Raw genomic sequence first — 21,659 nt, 5'->3', positions numbered from 1 at the left:
TGGTGTCTCCTAAGGTGGGCATTGAAAAACCAATGCAAATTACACTCAAATAATAATAGACAAAACTGAAGTAGGGAGAAAAGGTGACCAAAATAAAGTCACATAGCTAGGTAGTGGTAGGTTGCTAACTGAATCCACATTCATTCATTAAGTACCCTGAGAGGCAGGTGCAGAGCAAAGGTTCCTATTTTGTTGAACGAACCTAATACCACACTATGCTAATGTGTGTGTGTGTATGTGTGTGTGTGTGTGTGTGTGTGTGTGTGTGTGTGGTTAGAATCTCTATTATTTATATCTGATCATCTAGGGCTAATGTACTCCCCGCAACTTTACTCCATTTCACCAGACTAAAACTCCACAAAGCATCTCTCCACAATGGGAATTCAATACTTAAACAAACCATGTGGATTAACTAGCTATAGAGATACTTCTTTGTGAATCATTTCCCCCCCATTAAGACAGGTTCTTCGATGAGATCAATTAAAGCAGAAGAAATTTAGGAAAGTCCTTCAACATCCACTTATCCTTCCATGTAGATAAACGATTCTTAATGGAGAGAGGTTTGTTGCATAATGGTATTTTGGAATTAGGAGAATGTGTAGTCTGAAAAAGCATTGTCTCTAAATTTATTTTTAAAACCCCCTAATACCTGTAATTTTCATAATACAAACCTCAGATAAAGTTTGTCAAAGTATTTTTGGCTGGCTGGTGGGAATACTTAGAAGATAGTCATTCTCTAATGAATAATAAGGAAGTGAAAAGGGGGTGTCTAAGGATCTTACAATGAAAGGTTGAAGCATGAGGTTTTTGTGTTTATCAAAAAATTACAACGGGGCGCCTGGGTGGCTCAGTTGGTTAAGCGACTGCCTTCGGCTCAGGTCATGATCCTGGAGTCCCGGGATCGAGTCCCACATCAGGCTCCCTGCTCGGCGGGGAGTCTGCTTCTCCCTCTGACCCTCCCCCCTCTCATGCTCTCTCTCTCATTCTCTCTCTCTCAAATAAATAAATAAAATCTTTAAAAAAAAATTACAAGATATTTGAAGGTGGAAGGTAGAAAAGAGGGAATTTTATGTATGACCTGGGGCCATTCAGTGTCCTACATAGCTGTTGTTAAAAACAATATAAAGAGGATTGAGTCTGGGCATAGAACATAGGGGAAATAATCAATGCCAAAGTTCAGAGAACTTCCAGGCCAGGACCTTCGTGGTGAAGATGAGGAAATCATTTTTGGATAATGTTGCTTTGTTCTATTCCCTGTTATACTTTGTTATGATTCTTCTCCACACTATCAGCATAAAAAACCTCCACAAAATGACTGGAAGGTCATTATGACAGCCAGGAAGGATCCCGCAGGCTGGAGTCATGCTGGGATACTGTCAGAATCACAGGATTATCATGGGAGACATTGCCCCAAAAGTTTTTATCATGAGGTGACCATGCAGTAAGTAGAGATCAACTTTACACAGATTATATACCCAATCTAGATTTATCTTCTTCTCACACAAACCCCCAAATGGCTTCCTTTCTCTCAGAACTTTGGTATCAAAAACCTGAAAACAAAACTGATGTATGAGTTATCTCAGGTCAATGCTTGAGCTATATTTAGTGATCTGAGAGTCAAAAAAAGGTTTCAACTTTCCAGTAAAATCCTTCTGTAAGCAATAGCTTTATAAAATGCCACTAACACAGCTGCATGGAGGGCCCAGAGGGATCTATACCTATGAACATGAGATGAGCCCTAGGGAGCTCTCAGAACAATGATGTCATCCTGGAGAGCAGAAGAGAGAAGAAGGGGATAGCCAAAAAAATGTCCTATCATTAGTCTCGCCTATCTGAGCACCCTCTGCCATTTCCATCCCCCTCAGTTCATCTGGAGCTCCTGCCTGGGCCTGCTGATCCCATTTACCTGTTACAAATTGTCACTGATTAATCTTCCCTTGTGTCCAGCTTCTGTCTTTGTGATTTTTTCTTCTATAGCCAACAGTTCTTCACAGAAGGAGGTGTCCTTAGAGGTCACAAATCTCACTCCTCAATTTACAAATGAGAAGAGTCAAAGGAGGGACAGCCTTTGCCCAGAATCGCACAGCTAATGTCAGAACTGAGTGAATCTAGGTGGTTCAGCTCTTGGTCTGGTGTTCTCACTACCGGTGCTGGTTGTCTCAGCCTGATCTTTCCCACCCTCTAAAGATTGTTGTTCTTGCTTCACCAGAGTCCTCTTTAAAGGACAGTCATTCGGTGAATCTCAATTAGCATTATGGAAAGTACCTGCCAATCACCGTGAAAGATCAGAGGTGTTTAATTTTACTATCATGTGAAATGGAAGACTTCTTTGCATTTATCCCCATGAATAAGGAAGAGCTTGGCTCATGATGACAGTCCATGAAGCACAGCCTGTGTGAAGGCTGGAAAAAACAAGAATTGGAAACAAACGTTTATGTTGAGATTGTTATAACCAGGAAATGCCATCTTGTCCCTTGGGTCCACCACTTAAGTCATCATTAAAATCATTTCACAGTCTTTAATTTGGTGATAGCCTATAAAGGCTGGTTTAAGAGTTTGATTACTATGAAAAGGTTTATAAATGTAAATGATTAAGTGTATTGATTTATAAAATGTTAAGTGGTAAGATTTTGTAGTGAGTTTCATCAACCATAGTTCTATCAAATGCCCAGAAATTTTTTACAAACACCATCATATTACAAAAACCCTAAACTACAGAAATAATTTTAAAAGTATAAGATGGTCTATTTACATATATTTCTTTTTTACCTCAATGCCAGCAGACTGATCCATTAAAATTGTCGGTTGTGACTTGTAGCTAATTTTTAAATGCAATTAAGTTCCTGACTACACATTTTTTTTTTCTTTTTGAAGACAATACCTCTCTCCCTACATCTTGAAGAAGAATAGTGTTTTGCTACTCGTAACAGTTCTTCCACTGCCCACGCTGTGAGCTCAGGAATCCAAATGATGGTGGAGACATTTGTTTATTCCCTACCTCAAGCAGAAACTTTCCCAAAAGTGATTATCTCTCTTCTACCAGGATCTGTTGGTGACAGAAAATTAACTTTCTCTAAATAATCTGTTTATTCCGCTGACTTAAAAAAGCTCTAAAGGAAAGTTTGCTCCAGGTTCTGTTACATAAGGTTTACCTTTTACCTAAAGTTAGGTCCTCTATAAATGCACATAATGGTTTTTATACTAAATAATAGATTCTAATATGAGAGGCAGGGGGGGATCATAGAAAGTTCTTAATTTTGGAAACAGACTAATGGGTTCAAATCCTGGCTCTGCCCTACCACTCAATTATCTATGGAACCTTGAACAAGCTGTTTGATTTCTGAGTCTTGGTTTCCTTAGATGTTTAGAGATACCATGAGACTTAAATAGGTTCATGAGTACAAAGCATCTAGCAAGAACATCTGTACTAGAAAATACTCGATACATGTTTGCTGTGCCCCATTACATATGTGGGTATACTTGACAAAATTTTTAAAAATAATATTCTGCCAAAATGAATACACTAGGTGTGTAAATAGATGGATCTGCAGATCCAAAATTGAGATTATTTTGGAAACAGAGGCAATCTTGGATTGAGAAACCCAGAAAGGAAGAGAACAGCTACCCCAATTCTGCATTTTACAAAGATATAAAATCAAAAGATGTAAAATCAAAGTTTAACCTTCACCCACACTTACCACCCTTTAGCTTCTGTGATTAATAGGTGGAGAAGATTGCATATGAAAAATGTATCAATGTGTCCACCCTTACCAAATCACAGTTAAGAGTCCACTCATCCTGAAGAGAGGGAAAGTGGTCTAGAAACAAAACATTCTCATCTCAGCTGCTATATTAAGGGTAAATATGTCTCTTTTTTTTTTTTTTTTGAGAGAGAGAGAGTATGCAGGGGGAGTGGGGAGGGGCAGAAAGAGAATCCTAAGCAGACTCCGAGCTGAGCCTGACATGGGGCTTGATCCCACGACCCCGAGATCATGACCTGAGCCAAAATCAAGAGTTGGACGCTTAACCAACTGAGCCACCCAGGCGCCCTAAGGGTAAATATGTCTTTAAAGATATTTGAACAACAGCACTTTTATATGGGGGATAAATAGACTTTTCTCAAATTTCTTCATTATTCTAAACCACACTGACACAGGTATATGGTCTCCCTGATGTTTGATGAATTTGGGACCTGATTGTGGATCGAAAACTGTCAACCCAAACTTAGAAAACCAGGGTCACACTACATTGGTCTAAAAGTTTAGTGCCGTACAGGAAATGGTGCACTTTATGAACCATAATGCTTTTGGAGGTACTGCTCGTAGGGTATGAATGCTATGATATGGGCATAGAGAAACACAATTATTGTAGATAAATTATTACAAGCTTGATTCCTACTGTATATAATGTATGTTTTCTTAAAAAGAATAAAAAGTATATTTTCCAGCTAATTAACAGAAGGTAGAATTTTAGACATGTTGCAAATAATTCTCCAATGGCAAATATCTATTCTAAACAATGTAGATCATACGCTGTTTACCTATTGAGGAAACTACACACATTTCTAAAACTATTTTTCTCAGAGAGGAGCACTAATTATATTGATTCAATCAGCTAAAAAATACACATTATTTACCTGATACTAATAACATAACAGTAACAGAAATCATTCCCATCCTTCCTTTAGTATATGTAGTAGTTAGCGCTCCATTTAATGGCAAAAAGCTTTCACCCTCTGGGTCAGAATATGGGATGGAAAGTATGAAGTAACAGACTTTCCCTAACCCCTAATAATGACCAGTTGGGAAGCTAAATAGCCATAACACCCCCTTGGGTGACTCAAGGGAAGAGGTTTTGGAGAGAGATCAGGGTGGAAGTTCAGGTACTTCCCCAAAGACCAGTGCAGAGCTTTAAGGCAGCAGGAAGCCACCTAACCCCAGGATCCCACAGCTGCTGCTAAGCACCAGCTTCCTTTTCCTTCCCAGCAGTCTCTTCCAAGGCTGAACTCCAAGTCAGGAAATTTTTCTCAGCAAGGTAATGATCTGATCCAAAATAATCAACATTTAGCTGTGAACAGCCAATGGGCTGAATCCTCCCTGGAAGTGTTACAAAATAGTCTAGAGAAATTTCCAATTGGTGAAGTGAAGTGAAGGCAAGCGCGTGTGCATGTGTGTGCGTGTATGTAAGGGGATGATACAGAAGTCACTTCAACTAGCCCCAGAAGACTCCCCCCTGCATCCTCACATCTCCACCTGAAAGTAAAATTAGCCACAAGTGCCTGCCACTCTTCTCTGAAATAATTCTGTATAGATATTTCAGGGGTATTTTTCTTTTTATAATCTCTGATCCTAATTGGCTCCTTCCACTCTGAAACCAACCTTTATTTGCATCTTTGGATCTTCCATTTCAAATGAGAAAGGGAGAGTGTAGAAAATAATCTACTTTTGAAATATGTGAAACCAGATCTCATCAGGGAATTAAAATCCTATTGAGTTGCAGCTTGTAATTTCCCACAACCAAAAAATAATCAGTTATAAACTATGCTGAAATTAGGACTCCAGTCTTAAGGCTTTTTCTATTGTACTTGAAACAGAAGTGATTTTAACCAATCTCCTGGGCTTCGGAAGGAGAGTAGGTTAGTAATCCAATTATTTACTAAGTTTCAGATAAGAAAGGGTATCAGAGTACATACCATTTCTATCCATTTTTCAACAATTCCTGAGTTCTAGGTTTATGGTGCTGACAGAACTAAAAAATATTTATTTAATAGGAACTAAAAAATATTTAAGTTTTAAAATTACTAGGTCTCAGGGGGCGCCTGGGTGGCTCAGTTGGCTCAGTTGGTTAAGCGTCCGACCCTTGATTTCGGCTCAGGTCATGATCTCTCACTCTCCTTCTGTCTCTCCCCCTTCTAATTAAAAAAAAAAAGTTACTAGATCTCAGGAGCCTCTGGACTTTTTTTATGAAGTTTAACCAAGAATTTGGAGAAAGTGTTCTTACAAGGACTAGATGTGGCAAAAAGAAAAACACGCTTAAAGGATCACTGAAACTAGGTTTTTATCACACCTGGAACGAAATTTTGTCTGCAAACACAGCATTTAAAATATTGTAGATGTTGCTAATTGTATTTGAGAGGCCAATTCAAAGCACGGTTATGGCGGTTTATAGTTGACGTTAAAGGGAAACAACGCCTTTGAATATGCTTGCTACTTTAGTGGTTTATAACAATTTCTTTTAATCAAGGAAGCGTAACATAATGGTCAAAGTATAATAAATTTGAACAGACTCTACCAGATGCATATTTATTAGTTACAGAGGCTGTGATGCTCTTTGGACTTAAGTCAGATAGCACAGACCAGCGTTTAGATAAATTATATAGGTATCTCTGATACCTATCCACAGAAAGAAAAGAGACACACATCAACTGAAATAGTTTGGTAGGTCAGTTTAAATATGTTGATGAATTGAACTAAATTCAAACTGGCTAAAAGAACTAAATGTTGACTCATTTAACAAGAAAATCCAGTGTGTGTGTGTGTGTGTGTGTGTGTGTGTGTGTGTGTGTGTGTGTATGGGAAGGTGTATGGCAGGGTCTGGTGGCTCATGGTTTTCTTTCTCTTCTCTCCATAGTATCACACAATGTCAGTTTCATCCTAAGGCTGGCTCCAGTCATGATTACGTGATAGCTATCAGAGTGACAGAGGACAAGTGCTTCGTCTTCCACATCCGGAGGCCTGCGTCTTCCCCAGAATTTCAAGCTAGAATCCTGAGCATGTCCCTGATTGGAACAGCTCACATCATATGACAAATCCCTAGCTAATCACTGTGGCCAAGGAAATAGTTATGTCAACCAGTTTATACCATGTCTGGAACTGGGGATGGAGTCATTTCATGAGAAGGACATAGATTATGTAGAAGACAGGTAGATACTAGTAGGAAAGCTGGGGAAATGGACAAATGAATACTAAATGTTCACTACATGGACATCTGGTCTGAAAGACAACAGCAAACCTGGTGCTATAATTTACTGAAAATCATTGTTGGTATTACTAATAGTTTCTGGATCACAAACTAACAACAGCAATAACAACAAAATTCCAAGGCCAGTATGTTTCTTTATTATTTTGTGTTTGACTTAAGATGGTTGAATGATTTCATTTTCAGTTATAAGCATTACATTAATTCCCATGCAAAAACCCAAGACCGCATATGCCGGATTTCAATTGGCCAAAATCCAACCTGTGAGTCTGGACATTCGAGATCAAATCCAAAATGTTGCTTGACCTTTCCAATAGTAGACATCATGGTCATCCTTTGAGATATCAGCAGGGCCCCTGACCTCTCAAACACCACAGTTTGCCATGAGTCCATACCAAAACAAGGAGCCAATGCCTTGCGGTATCTAAACCTGGCAAGTGATTTCATTCATGAAGATAAGACACCTCCACACGAAGCTACCACCCACAGATATGTCCTCGTTCCTGTTCTATAGAAACACCTGCTTTTGAACAGGCATGCTATCTTCTATTTGGGGATTATAAATCCTTTCTGCCAGTTTTCCCCACAACTCCCAGTAGAAGCAAAGACACTTTACAAAAAAAGCTTACCTCTATAACCCCAAAAGCAGTACATACAAAGACACCTACTCTATCAAGTATATATTTTCTCCAGCTTTGTATGGTCACTAAGCAGGTGTAAAGCTTCACAAACTTCTCTCAGTGAGACAGGAACCAGGAATATCAAAGAGGGCAAAACAGGACCCCACAATTAAAGGAGAACAAAACAAATGCAAAGAATCATTCTATTGATTGAGAGAAATGCGCTAAATAAAAAAAAATGATAGCATTTCAACAGTGGATGTCAATTTATATTGAAACACACACATCGGAACTCTGACAATGGCCAAGATTTCATTAGTGCAAATAACAATTATAATGGTATGTTCTTTAATAGGATTTAAATAAGGCTTCAAATAATTACACACGCTAAAACTACCATTTGGAAACCTTAATTCTGTTTGGAAAGCTGTCAAACACAGCCTCCAAACCATCCAAAGTTCTGATCTGAGGACAATTACATTCAATGAAGTTGCTCCAAAACACAACTGGTAGCATTATCACTTTCAAAGTCTACATTGTTTGGTGGAAAGAGGGAAACTACTTGGTCACTGGTCAAAAGAAAGAAATCCAGCTAGCATACCAGGTAGTTTCTAGGTTCAGATGATTCTCAAATATCTGTAGTGATGAAAGCTCATTTAAAAAAAAGAATCCTGAAGCGTCAGAAAGAGATCTGTTGCCCTATCCTCATTAACAAATTTGCACAAAGCATGAAACAGTAAAAAGCAAGAGAATTCATGGGCATTTTCATCTATGGCTCAAGTTCTCCTTAAAAAAAACCAAAACCAATGTGACAATAACGACAAAAAGTAAACAACAAAATCAGAGGCAGAATATGAAATAGTAATATACTGTTTCAGAGCCTGCACTGTCCTGCAGAACCAGGAAACTTAAAATGTGTTCTTAACAGATCCAATCTAGGCTGGATATGTAAAAAACGGAAAGTCGGCATCACAAACCACACTACACATTATGAGAGTTTTAGAACCAGGAAAAAGAAAAAAAAGAAAAAAGGCAGCAAAATGCTCAGAAAAATTTATCATCGATTCTGAAATGGGGCCTCGTGACATCATCAGGGTTAATAAAGACAGAGATGGACTTCCCCGGGTTCTCAGTCACTAGCTGTTGCAGTTTTTTGGCCAAACGGTCATCGGGCTGGTTGGGGTCCCCTCCGTCAGACTGCGGGGAGGGGATGCTAGTGGTGCTCCCTCGCCTCTGGAGCTCCAGCGTCAGCCGGTTGGCCGCCTTGACGTGCTCGATGGCGGTGCGCAAGTGCTCGGCCGGGTCTGAGCGGACGGAGGAGAGCTTTCGCGCATGAAGCATGACGGTCTCCTCCGACAGGTGCTCCAGCATGTTGCACTGAGGGATGAAATAATTGGGGCACATCTTGTTGACCAGACAGTGTTGGAGGTCATCAATGAGGCCCAGCAAAAAGTGGGCTGCATAGTCTTCTTGGGCCAAGTAGTTGGCAGGAAGTCTGTCACAGGCCCAGAGCATCATGCTCCGCAGGTGATAGGGGCTGATAGCCTTGGGCCGGGACAGGAGTTTAATGATGATGGCTTTGCACGCCTGGTAGGCCTGCATGAGGCTACTGGAGATGCACTTCTTCAGCTGCACCTCGCTCCTGGCGAAGGACAGCCGCCATTCATTGTCCTTCTTGCCCTTGTAGGAGCAAGCAGGCACCAAGTAAAACCCACTGATGACCTCTTCCTCGGTGATCTTCCCATCCCAAAAGTGGTTCTCCATGAGCCAGCTCTGGGCCACTGCAGGCCAGCCTTTGAAAGATACCACGGGGACAATATCATACAACATGCGACTGCTCCCCACACCCAGGATGATGGAGATTATGGTCCCGTTCTTTTCTACCTTTTCCACCTTCGGCATCCCTCGCTGGGGTTTCTTCTGGATCTCTGATAGGACAATGCTGATGGAGTCATAGAACCAGTCGGCCACTTTGGTTGGGGAGAAGAAGTAGTTGGTGGCACCATTGATGTGATCCACAATGGTGCAGCAGTCTTTCCACTTACTGATTGTCCCCTCATCAAAGAGCCGGAGGCTCAGCCAGGAGTGGCACAAGGCTGAGTGGCGCATATCGAGTGTCACAGGCTGATTACGGTCGTGCAGCTTAAGGGCTGGCACCAGAAGAGTGAAGTCCATATCATAGTCTGTCCCCCGGGCATAGACATTAAGCTCATCTAAGTCCAGGTCCACCACGCCTTCCCGGACTCCCCCAGAGAGCAACAGGTACTCATTGGCCACTGGAAGTTTTTGGTCCAGCTTTTGCACCATTCCTAGAAACAGAAAGAGAAAACACTATTATAGGAAACACAGACACCAGAGTCTTTTGCATCAGAATAGAACATGTTGAGTTTCTAAGACCCACTATTCATTAGAAGTACAAAATCAGATTTTAGGCTGCTACATGGGCCCAGTCAGCAGTATACTTTGTTCTTTCTCATCGGTGAGAGAATACCTCCTTTACCAAGTGCGAGAATTATGACAGATTTTCTCTTGTGGCAAGAGCAGTATCTTTTTTAATCATAAACCGGGGCTCTTCTTCCCCCCGTCATCACCTCGGTTAGTGGCATTGCCATCCATAGGTCATTCAAGCGGAACACCTCAGTAAGCTTCAAGTTTTGTTGGCTTCTACAGCCAAATTTTATCTACATAACCGCTGTGACATTTCTCACTCCTTGCCTGTTCTCCATCTCTGCTGCCATCATATAAAGCCAGGCTCTTTTATCTCTTGCCCAAACAGCCTCCCACCCCTAGGCTCTTCCTGTTTAAACCTTCCTCTATCCTGGCGATTCTCAGTGTGGGCTGTGGACACTGAATGTGGGGCACTGTCAGGGGGTGGTGAGGTCACAACTCTTCCCACAATAACACTAACACGTTATTAGCCTCGTTTACTGTGTTGAAACTTGAACTGACTCTTGATGGGACAAAAGCAAATGGCGGGTCAAAGTGCTAGGCCTTCGTGAAGACAGTGACACCAAATTTACAATGGCAGTCACTGGACTCTTTATTGATGACATGTACTAGCATTTAAAAAAAAAAAAGTTCAGTTGCACTGAAGAAAATCCCTAATGGAAAAGAAAAACGGGTTAATTTTTCTTAAATCCCAACTCTAGAGCCACCTTTCTAGTGTTCTGTGCAACAAAATGGCAAGTGACCATAGAGCACTTCTTCCTCATACTGAAATACAAAAGCTGTCTTCAAGAAAAGTGCCCTGTGTTGGAGCTGTGGGCTAAGTTAGCGGCTTTGTTCATGCAAGACCATTTTTACTTTAAAGAACAACTGATCAACTATGGGCATTCAAACTTGGGTATCTGCTAGACATTTTCATTAAAAAATGAACAAAGTTAGCCTGTCTTTGCAAAAACAACTAAAATATTTATTGACAATGAAAAAAACTGGAGCTTTCCAAAAAAATGCTAAATTTTAGAAAACTCATTTCTTGTACTATGAGCTTAATATCTTCCCAAATGGTATGTGTTCTGGTAAGATTGGTGGTGACATAAAAAGTGTGATTTTTGGATGCTAACGTGAGCTCTTTAAGAGTACGGACCACGTCTCAAATCTGTATTAGGCAGGCATTGGGCTCTGCACCCAGCAGGTGCACAACTGGAGCTAAGACTGGATGGCAAAGGAACAAACAGAAGGAATTAATGGGACTTAACCATGAAGAGCTTAAATAATTATGGACTAAATGTAAATGACTGCTCCACTGACATACAAATGTCCCCTCCCTGCCAGCATCAGTGACTTATTTAATCTTTTCTCCAAAGATTGCAAAGAACTATCGCAAACTATAATTCCCTTATTCACCACAATTACTTTTAATCAACATAGTTTATTATTCATAGGATAACTCCAATGCAAATAAATAAGCCTTGTGTATGTGTTTATGCTACCATTTTATTTCAGAATTTAATACTCAAATGAAATAAAAATGTGCTCTTTTCATTCTTTAAAATCCTATTTTCCAAGCCATATTAACCATGAAAAACTCTTATTTAGTACCATTTCCTTACATATAACTAGAAATACAGCAAGCTATCACTTTTGTTTTAAAGCAATCAAAAACTATCCAACTTTAAAGAATCCACAATTAGTCAGAAAGAGAATCCAGCGTACCTGACTTCTGAGGCTGTTTTTTACATGCCTTGTGCTATGCCACCCAGATCCCTTCTCAATAAAGGACTTCTTGTCTCAGTGGCTGGGAATCTGTCAACGCAATCCCTTAAGGATTGGCTGCAAAAAGCCAGCTCAACCACAGTCATGTCCTGTGTCTGGGGTGAGGGTGGGGGATACACATTGATGTGAGAATGCCCCGGTTCAGGATACTCTGAAGAATTATTCAAATCCAGAGTTCCCAGGGGGTCAGCTAAGGCTGACATTGTGGCCTGCAAAGAAACCTGACTTCTCCCTCTGCCTGATCCTGCTTTGGGTCCCTATCTTCCACAGTGGCTGATCCCAGGGTGGGGCTTCTTAATAAATATCCTAGGGGCACCTGTGTGGCTCAGTTGTTTGAGCATCCAACTCTTGATTTCAGCTCAGGTCATGATCTCATGGGTTGTAGGATGGAGCCCGGCATTTGGCTCCGCCCTCAGTGGGGAGTCTGTATGAGATTCTCTCTCCCTCTCCCTCTGCCCCTCCCCCCCACTCATGCGCGCACCTGCACACATGCTCTAAAATAAATAAATAAATCTTTTTAATAAATAAATAAATATCCTAACTCCATTCGAAGGGCTGCTTCCTGAGGAACCCAATCTAAGACACTATATTCTAAACAAGCAAAAAAAGCCTTCACTATAAAGTCAGCATGGAAAATTTATCTTTCTTTAAAAGTGGTTTTCAAAAACCAAATTTAGTAACCAAAGATTGAAAGCTATCATAAACACCAAAACGAAGATTCATTTCTCAATTGTCATGTTTCAGTATTAAGCTCATCTTCACAATGTAACAAATATTACCACTCCAAGTTTTAAGATAAGATTTGCTTCTCAGAATCCTGGGTAGGTTGGGAAAACGGTTTTCACTGTATTATACGTTCACAGATAGGTAGTTACTTTCAAAGATAAATGTTTGATAATGAAATTATTTATCATTAGTTCAAATATTTTTAAATTCTAGCATTTGGTGCCATAAATACACATAGGAACCATGTCGAAAAGTGTTATGATTAATAAGTAAGATGTGAATAAATTAGAAGTGGTATTATAATTTGGATGCCACATCAGTATTCCCTCTTAGGCATACATGACTCAAAACTGTACATTCTTTTTTGCCCTAGACAGGATCAAACTGGCTCTGAGCATACCAGCGGGGACTTGTCTAGACAACCAGAATAAGTTGTGCATTAACAGGCTGGGTAGAATTTGTTTACAAACATGCCACTGAATTTTGCCTTGGACTGTCAATTTTGGTTTGGATAATCACAGGTAAGAAAAAGCTAAAACTCCCTTCCGCCCTCTACTGGATTAAAGAAGTTTTAACATGTTTTCACTTAGCATATACACTAGGAACATTCCTGCCAGTAATAAAATATTCTTTTTCCTCCCAGATGCGGCTTATGCACCTAGTTAAAATGTTGCCCCTCCTTTCCGGAGACATAAAAGTATTTGGCTAAATTCTGTTATCAGGAGTTCGGTTAATTTTGGACACTCACTCCTTTTAAAAGGGGCAGAGAGAAGTTTAGCAGCAAAGAAAATATTGCAGAGGCTCATTTGCTAAGCTCCTAAAAGTTAGAAAGAAAGTCCCCAAGGCCACATATTTTGGGAAGCTAGTCCCCTGTGACATCCACATTTACATTTAGCCTGCCTGAGCCCATTAGTCCGCAGTTTTACCAATGATTTGGTAACACAAACTGGAGCCCGCCCAGCATTCTACTCAAATGCCCTCTTTGAAAACTTTCCTGGGCTAAGTTTAAATGAAAATGAGCTGACATCAGCTATCATGGCAGATGGGTTGCCATGCAACTAAAACACAGCCAAGGGCTGGAGGGAAAAAGGCAAAGGAGAGAAAAAAAATTCAACCATATACTTGGGCCATGGGCACCAGTTCCAACAAGTGCCGTCTTTGAATTTATCCAAAGATTTCTGTGTAATTACAGGAGGGTGAGATCAAGTGACTGGCTGCTTAGCTATTAGCAAATTATCCAAAACCATGAATGAGAACAAAAGGAAGAATCACACATGACAATGAGCTTGTTAGCAGGAGAAATGCCTTATTCCCCAGGGTGGGTCTCTTCTTTTTCATGGAAGTATGGGCATATGTGTGTTCTTAAAAACACAAAAACTGCCTCTCAGCCTCCCTTCCTGTAATTGATTCCTTGATTTTGCTTTATTTCATAGTTTCTACTTAAGAAGATCTTTTTTTTTTTTTTAAGATTTTATTTATTTATTTATTTGAGAGAGAGAGAATGACAAAGAGAGCATGAGAGGGGGAAGGGTCAGAGGGAGAAACCGACTCCCTGCTGAGCAGGGAGCCCGATGCGGGACTCGATCCTGACCTGAGCCGAAGGCAGTCGCTTAACCAACTGAGCCACCCAGGCGCCCTTAAGAAGACCTTAATATTACTAGTGAAACAGGTAACTAAAGAGTTAACAGGGCAGCTAAGCCAGGCTACAACTCTTACCCAAATCTGCTTGTTCTCAGGAATGCTGTCTGCCACCACATTTCTGTAGCCTAATATTCTTGCCTGACACTGTGATAAGCAAGTGTTAATTTTGTTGTTTTGCAGAGACTCAAGATTTCATCAAAAAGCCAGCCAAGCCAATCAGGACCTCTGGCCTCCTCTTTGAGCACACGGAAATGAAGTTAATACTCCCCTGCTCAGTAACTTCCTCTGTCCGATTTTGAGTCACCATAGCTTCTCTCCCCATTACCCAGTCCCTTTTCCACTTGCCTTTAGAAATCCTGGACTCTCCCCTCTGGGAGGCGGATTTAAGGCTTGCCCTCCCACCCCCTCATTTGGCTGCCTCTTGAAGAGACCCTTCCTTGCTGCACACTGGATGTTTCAGTGATTGGTTTCTTGGTGCAGGGGACAGAGGGACTTGGGTTCTGTTTACACTGGAGCCTCGAGTTTACGGAACGACTTCCACATCATCCACTTAGTCCTTTGCTGATTATCTTTAGAATATCAAGTGAAAAATGGAACTCTGTCCCTGACAACCTTATATTCTGGTGAATAAAACTTTATCACATTCCACTGGATTCAAATTACAAGCTGCCATCACTCAAGCACATAATGCCAGATTGTTAACACGGGCACACATGAACCAGGTGTGGCTTCCAGCCTCACAGCTTCTCTCCAGTAGATATGTGGGGACTCACGGAAGTAATTTAATAAATACTAAGTACATACGGGAAATTGGTACTTGTGCAGATTCCATAAAAAAGCAAAACAAAGCTGTTACCTGTGCTGAGGGGAGAAAGATAGGCCAAAGAGGTAAAATGTTTACGTCTTGTTATTGAAGCTACAGAATTAGATAAATTTTGTCTCTATATCTTTGTGTATATCAAAGATTTCTATGTAGATTAAAAAAGACCTGAGTATCTTGACAATATTCGTTTCATTAAAAAATGTTATCTTTTCGACCCAAACTCATGTGGCCCACTAATGACAGTGCCTTATACAGTGTGACGCTCAATAGTAGGAAGGGTACGGAACGGGATGGTGCTGACAAAGTGCTTCTGCGATTCGGATACATCTCCTTGGGGAACAGTCTATTGGTTGTTAATAAATAATATAAAACCCTCCTATAAAAATTGATTTCTACTTCAAAGAAGTAAATATTTTTGTCAAGCTATTGACATCCTGAGCAGTAGGCATGGCCACCTTCTAAGAAATGCACCAATCTATGGGATTTTTAATGACTCCCATTTGGGGAAGATTTTAGTATTTTCCTCATTTGTGGCCAGAAATCATATATGTAGAATCCCTCACCTTGCAGGTGAAAAAACTGAGGTTCAGAAAGGAGAAATAACTCACTCAAGGACACACAGCCCTAGTGACAGATTAACAGCATTGTCTTTTTCCCACAATTGTTGCAAAGGTCAGAATGGCATAAACCTACTGCTTTCCTTATGACAACAAGGGAATGTGATATTAATGCAGAACGGTCTGAAAGGGAAGCAGCAGGGGGTCTCAAGGCAAAGTGTCACTTTGTGCTTTCATTGGTCAAAGCTGTGGTGTGACCTTGGACAAGCAGCAGAACATGTCTGAGCACCCACAGTTATCATAAGGAAGAACAGACCTTATGTCTTGCAAGAAGCTATTAGTATTCCAAAATAAATTGACTGTAAGACACAGAAAATAGAGAAGGAAGACACTAGTGGAACTTCTCAGCTTTTTCAATACCTGCTGAGTGATCATTAATATTAACAGTTAGAGCAATATATTCTTAAGGTAAAGAACCTGTTTTATTTGACATAATTTCTGAGACAACTGCATATAATCTTATTTAAATCTTTTAGAAAACTGATTAACTCATGTATAGTAATGACCTATTATTTTTTTTTTTTTTTAAGATTTTATTTATTTGAAAGAGAGAGAGCAGAGAGAGAGCAGGAACAGGGGTGAGGGGCAGAGGGAGAGGGAGAAGCAGACTTCTCACTGAGCAGGGAGCCTGATGCAGGGCTTGATCCCAGGACGCTGAGATCATGACCTGAGCCTGAGCTGAAGGCAGCCGCTTAACTGACTGAAGCACCCAGGTGCCCCTGGTAATGAACTATTGATCAAATATATATCATCATAGGTCTGATTAAAAAGATGACTCTTCAAAGGAGTCTCCCTTGCTTGATCTTTCCTTGTTTTGATACAGATATGTGTGCAAGAGCACTGGAATAAGACAGGCTTGGGTTTAAATCTGGGTTTGTCATTAAGTAAGCCAGACAAGTTATTTAACCTTTTTGAGCTTCCAATTCTTCATATATTTAAAACAAACAAACAAACCATAAAACCACTCTTTTGGAGTTGATATGAAATGTCTAAGCACATGGTAGATATTTCGCTCATTTTCCCCGTATGTTTTCCCCTTTCTCCACCACCTATAAAACTGGAAGAACAAACAACACCTATTCCACAGAGTTGTTCTGAAGATTTAACTAAACCGGTCTAAAGCCTCTAGCACATGCAAGGTGTACAAAATATGTTAGATGAAGGGAAATGAATGGAGTATGCTCTCCCCTCGCTGCACTCAGGCTGCTGCTAGCCTACAGATGCTTCCTCTGATAAATGCCATCGTGTGGCATGGCGCACAGCTTGGTAAGTAGAGGGCAGGCTGGATTCCAGCCCTTTCTTGTTCCTTCTGAACGAGTGCCCTGCAGAATAAATAACCTGCACGCCCCTATGGAGGGCCTCGATCTGAATTCTTATATTAGCACTTTCTACGCCTATTGAATAGTGGGCTCTACTCATGGCTTAGTTTCCCTCCTAAATAGGATAACAATATAAAGCATGTGACACAGTAATTGGCAAAGAAGCTCAGCGAATGGAAGATCCTGTCACAGTCAATCGTCCATAAGCTCCTATAGCCAGGTTTTATTACCGCAGTGGCAACACAGATCTTGGGATCGGAAGGTAACTGCTTTTGAGTGTACCGATGGTTTCCGTCAACTCCAATGCCCCAATAACCATATCGTGGGGATCATAGAATTTGCTACACAATATAGTATGAAATACTGTCAGCATGTATCTATAAGATCACTTAGTAATAATTCAAAAGTCAGAGTGAAAAAAGGCCCTAATTTTTCATTATTTTCTTTTTTAAAAATTAAAGTTCCAAAAATTGGTGGGCTTTATCAAGGTCTACTAAGCTATTTTGATCACAATGAGCATGAGTTAGGCCTGGATTCAAGTCCGATCCACCCATGACCAACATAATTAACCACTCTGGGCCTCAGCTGGGGAATGAAGTTGGGGAATGACAACTAATTTTGGTGGGGCGGTCACAGGGATAAGAGAAGAAAATACACACCAAATTACTTAGCATGTGCTCTGATACCTACTTGGCAGCCAATAAAGAGAGGGTTCTAAGCACATGCACACAACACACATTATCAATATATTTTCCCTATCTCATAAGTCTTGCCTTTTTTTTTCTTTTTAGTTCTTAAGATAGTTTAAAAACTCATGGTTTCTGCCAATCAGAACTTAATGGCAAAACCCAAAGGGGCATCTTATTAGTCCCACCTACCAGCTTCCCACAGCCACAACAGGGCACGAAAGCTACATATTGTCAAGTTACAAGGAGTCTTCACTTTAGAGGGCTCATTCTTGAAAGAGATAAAAACAACAAGCAGTGGGCAAGTGTAATGCCAATATGGTATTAAATACCTATCTAAGGATACAGAAATGTATCAATGACGACCAGATCACCTTTCTGCTGATCTGCAGAAGAAGCAGTAAGTTTGTGATGATGTTCAGAATCAAGTCAGCTGTGCCCCATCCGCCTCTGCTTGTGATCCCCTCTGGGTGTGGTTTGCATTCTTTTCCCATCTGAGGATGTCTATGCTATGCAAACCACTTAATTTCTCTGAAACTGGAAAGCTGGGTTGGATTGGGGGAGAGGGTTGTCTACATTTCAGAAGAGAAATAATGAAGTAAGCCAAGTTCAGGAACTGGCAGAAATGACGGAGATGAGATTCAAAACTCAGGTTTAATTTATTCATGCATGCGACACAGAGTCTTAGTGCCTCCTCTGAGCCAGAACTATGCTAGATGGTGAAGAGAAACACACAGCCTTCACTGCATAATGCTTCTCATGCAGTGAGAAAGCCAGATATAATTGTATCAGTCAGGAGAGAAGTAGTTATGTTGAGTAACAAAGCTAAAGCCTCAGTGACAAAAAGGAACAAAAGTCTTTTTTCATTTAGGCTTTGTGACCATCTGGGGATGGCTGGGGGCTCCTCTTTTCTTAATCCAGGACCCAGGTGGATAGAGCAACCCTTATGTAGAACTTCACGGTTACTCTACTGTAGGAATAGAAAGCCCCAGAGAATCTCTTTTTAGCAGGTAAGTGCTCCAGCCTGGAAATGACAGATACCATTTTCATTCATAAATCACTGGCTCAAGCTAGTCACATCGTCTCACCTCACCCCAGGGAAGAAAGTGCAATTCTACCTCTGGCTGGGAAGATAGAGAGCCAGAAATATTTGATGAGCAGTGTGAACAGCTCTCACACTAATCAAATGATCATACACTAATGAACATATAATTATAAGCTGAGATAATAACACTTAAGGAAATGAATAAAGATCCTAGCCAAAACACAGAAGAGGAAGAGGAGTGCAAATCATTTAGCCTGGAGAACAGAAAATTCAAGAAAGCCACAAGACCCACCTTCAAATATTTGATGAGTCGCCCTGGTAAAGAAATGGGCTTTACCTATGGGATTCCAGTAAGTAGAAGACAGAGAGAGAAACAGTCTGTCTCATGTGTCAGTGAAAGACCTGTCTTATCAGGTAGAATTTTCTGACAATGCTGCCAGTGGAGAGTGGGCATTTCCTGTCCCAAGAGATGATCAATCAGAATCTTGTGGGGTGTAACGGGAGACTAGAAATACAAACATGTAATGAAGTCTGAGTATAGATGTATTCTAAGGTGGCCACTCATCACAAAAAGCTACTACTAAAGACAACTACAACACAGACTCCTACCAAAGCCACCTTTGGCCATGCCATGGGGGCCCAGAGACAGTGGCAGTAAGAAATCCAAGGGCGCATCATGCTGGATGCCGCTCTTCTCTCTCATTGAGTTTACTCATCTGCACTTTTAACCTGCAGCCCAGCTGCAGTCACATCCTCTAAACTCTGCCAGTGTTAAAAGGGGAGTGAGCACAGTACTAGCAATAATACATAATGGCAAAAGGACTGACTTCATAGAGCACATTTTCAAAGTATGCACATCTCATGCCAAAGGCCCTCTGAGAAGGGCACAAACATTTATTGGCTCTACTGTGGATTAAGGCACAGGCGGAATGTTTTACCTATTATCTCATCCAATGCTCTTGGCACTTTCAAGTACATAATATTGTCCCCATTTTACAGATGAGGAAATCAGGATGAATAAGTCAAATAAATTGTTCATGGTCACGATAGCTGAGCTGGGATCCAAATTTAAGTTGATTCGATACTCTTTTCACTATCCCATGCTCCTTTCTAGCATTAAGAGTGCTCTTCTAAGAGAACAAACAATTTAATATCTTCAAGCCTTTAAAACTGCCATGTACGACAGTATAGGAAATAGTGGAAGCTTATTTCTCTATCTAAAAATAAAACTGATTCTATTTTGGAACAAAATGATTTCTAAAGCAGATGAATAGCTGATTTTAGCCATCCCTGAGGAATGAAGTGTATGAGCAAAATGGGTCACGGATCATAGGAAAGGCATGATTATAAATGACTAAAAAAAAAAAAAAGAAAGAAAGCTATCTAGTGCCGTAACACATAGCTACGTGTGCACACATGTGTATGTGTTGCACACTCAACTCTTAGACCATTTTCAGAGAGCATCCCACAAGTGTTTTCATCACAACAACATCCTTGGCATTCTTTCAGGACCCCAAGACAAACTCTGAGAATGTTCCCATCTATTTAGATGCACAGTCTAATTTATGTATTTTAATCTAACAGTGAAGCCTGCATTTTAAAGTCAAATACCCTAAATTTCTATGACTAGGTTGGGGAGCCAGAATGATGGTGGCTGAGAACGTCATGACCAAAGGAAATCATAACCACAAAGCCATAAGCTCTTTCTGAGTTCTGAAGCAGGAACATCTTTTTCCTCTGTGGACACAGTATCTACCGTAGTCACCTCTCTTCTCTGTGTAAAACTAAGCTCAGACACACTCAGAAAGAAAGAAAGCAAGAGGGAGAAAGAAACTTGAGGAATTCTGTGCCTTGTCTAAACACAGCCCCCTCTCCCACCAAAAAAACAAAAACAAAAAACCAACTGGTATCCCTGAGCCTGTATGAAAAGATATCCTGCTTGCGACCCAGCAGCCTAAGAAAATACAATACTGTGGATTAAAACTGGACTTTATGGTTCTGGTCTATACTACATACTTAGTGTTGCTACCTTACCTCAAAATGATCCCGATGTATATAAAGAAGGCCCCTCTATAGGATTTTAAAATCATCATTGGCCAGAGATGACCTCGTCTTAAAATCAGTTTACTTTTGAACATTTCAAACATACACAATAGTAGAGATAATAAAATAACAAGTCACCATGTGGCCATCACCCGGCTTCAACAATTACGGTTGCCATTGCCGTTTCATTTATGCCCCCCAATTTTTTTTTATTTATTTTTTGCTGTCATATTTTAAAGTAAATCCCGGGCATCATATCATTTCACCCCTAAACACTTCATGATATGTGTCTAACTGCTAAAAACCTTTTTAAAACTGCAACCACCATTCTCATACCTAAATAAAATTAATAATCATTGCTTATTATTATTATTGACTTCACTTTATTTTACCTCTTCCGATGTGTGTGAATATACGAATGTGTGGTGTGTGCGCGCATGCGTGCTCGTGCGCACGCGGGCAGCGGACACTGCTGACGCCCTGCCCCGCTCGGACAGCTGTGGGGGCAGTTTCCCTCCTCGAGGCCGGTGATTCTGCGCCTTTGCCTGAGCGCCATCTCAACTCCGGCACCACCAGGAAGTACCTGGGACTTAATGCACAAGAATGGACACCACTGGGGGCAGCCTTCACCCAGTGGAGGCCAGGAATCCGTGAACAAATGTACCAGCTTCCCCATACCTGCTGAGACAATTCTAAAATGGGTTCTACACAACTTCCAGAGGGCCTCACAAGATTACTCCGCTCATTAGCTCAGTAACAAACACTTTATGGGCTTTTCTCTCTTTTCTGTTTTAACTGCTCTATTCCCTTACCTGTGTTTCTTAGTACTACACCAAGGTAGTTCTTGTTTCTGGAGCTGTGCGTGCGTGCCTGCGTGTGTGCGTGCCTGCGTGTGTGCCTGCATGTGTGTGTGAGTGCGTGCGTGCCTGCGTGTGTGCGTGCGTGC

At 40.8% G+C, this 21,659-nt stretch overlaps 1 protein-coding gene across 2 annotated transcripts in view; it reads right to left on the bottom strand.

Moving 5' to 3' along the window:
- Window positions 1-8,382: 8,382 nt before the first annotated feature.
- Window positions 8,383-21,659, bottom strand: part of MB21D2 (Mab-21 domain containing 2) — a 112,511-nt gene continuing 99,234 nt past the window's right edge. For both annotated transcript variants that reach the window (XM_032406904.1, XM_032406905.1), the window contains one exon: window positions 8,383-9,907. In XM_032406904.1, coding sequence (XP_032262795.1) covers window positions 8,643-9,907 — 1,265 coding nt within the window. In that variant the 3' untranslated portion in view covers window positions 8,383-8,642. The remainder of the gene's footprint in view (window positions 9,908-21,659) is intronic.

This window comes from Phoca vitulina, unplaced genomic scaffold (assembly GCF_004348235.1).
Source record: "Phoca vitulina isolate PV1807 unplaced genomic scaffold, GSC_HSeal_1.0 scaffold8, whole genome shotgun sequence".
NCBI lineage: Eukaryota > Metazoa > Chordata > Mammalia > Carnivora > Phocidae > Phoca > Phoca vitulina.
This window is presented reverse-complemented; position numbering and strand designations above follow the sequence as displayed.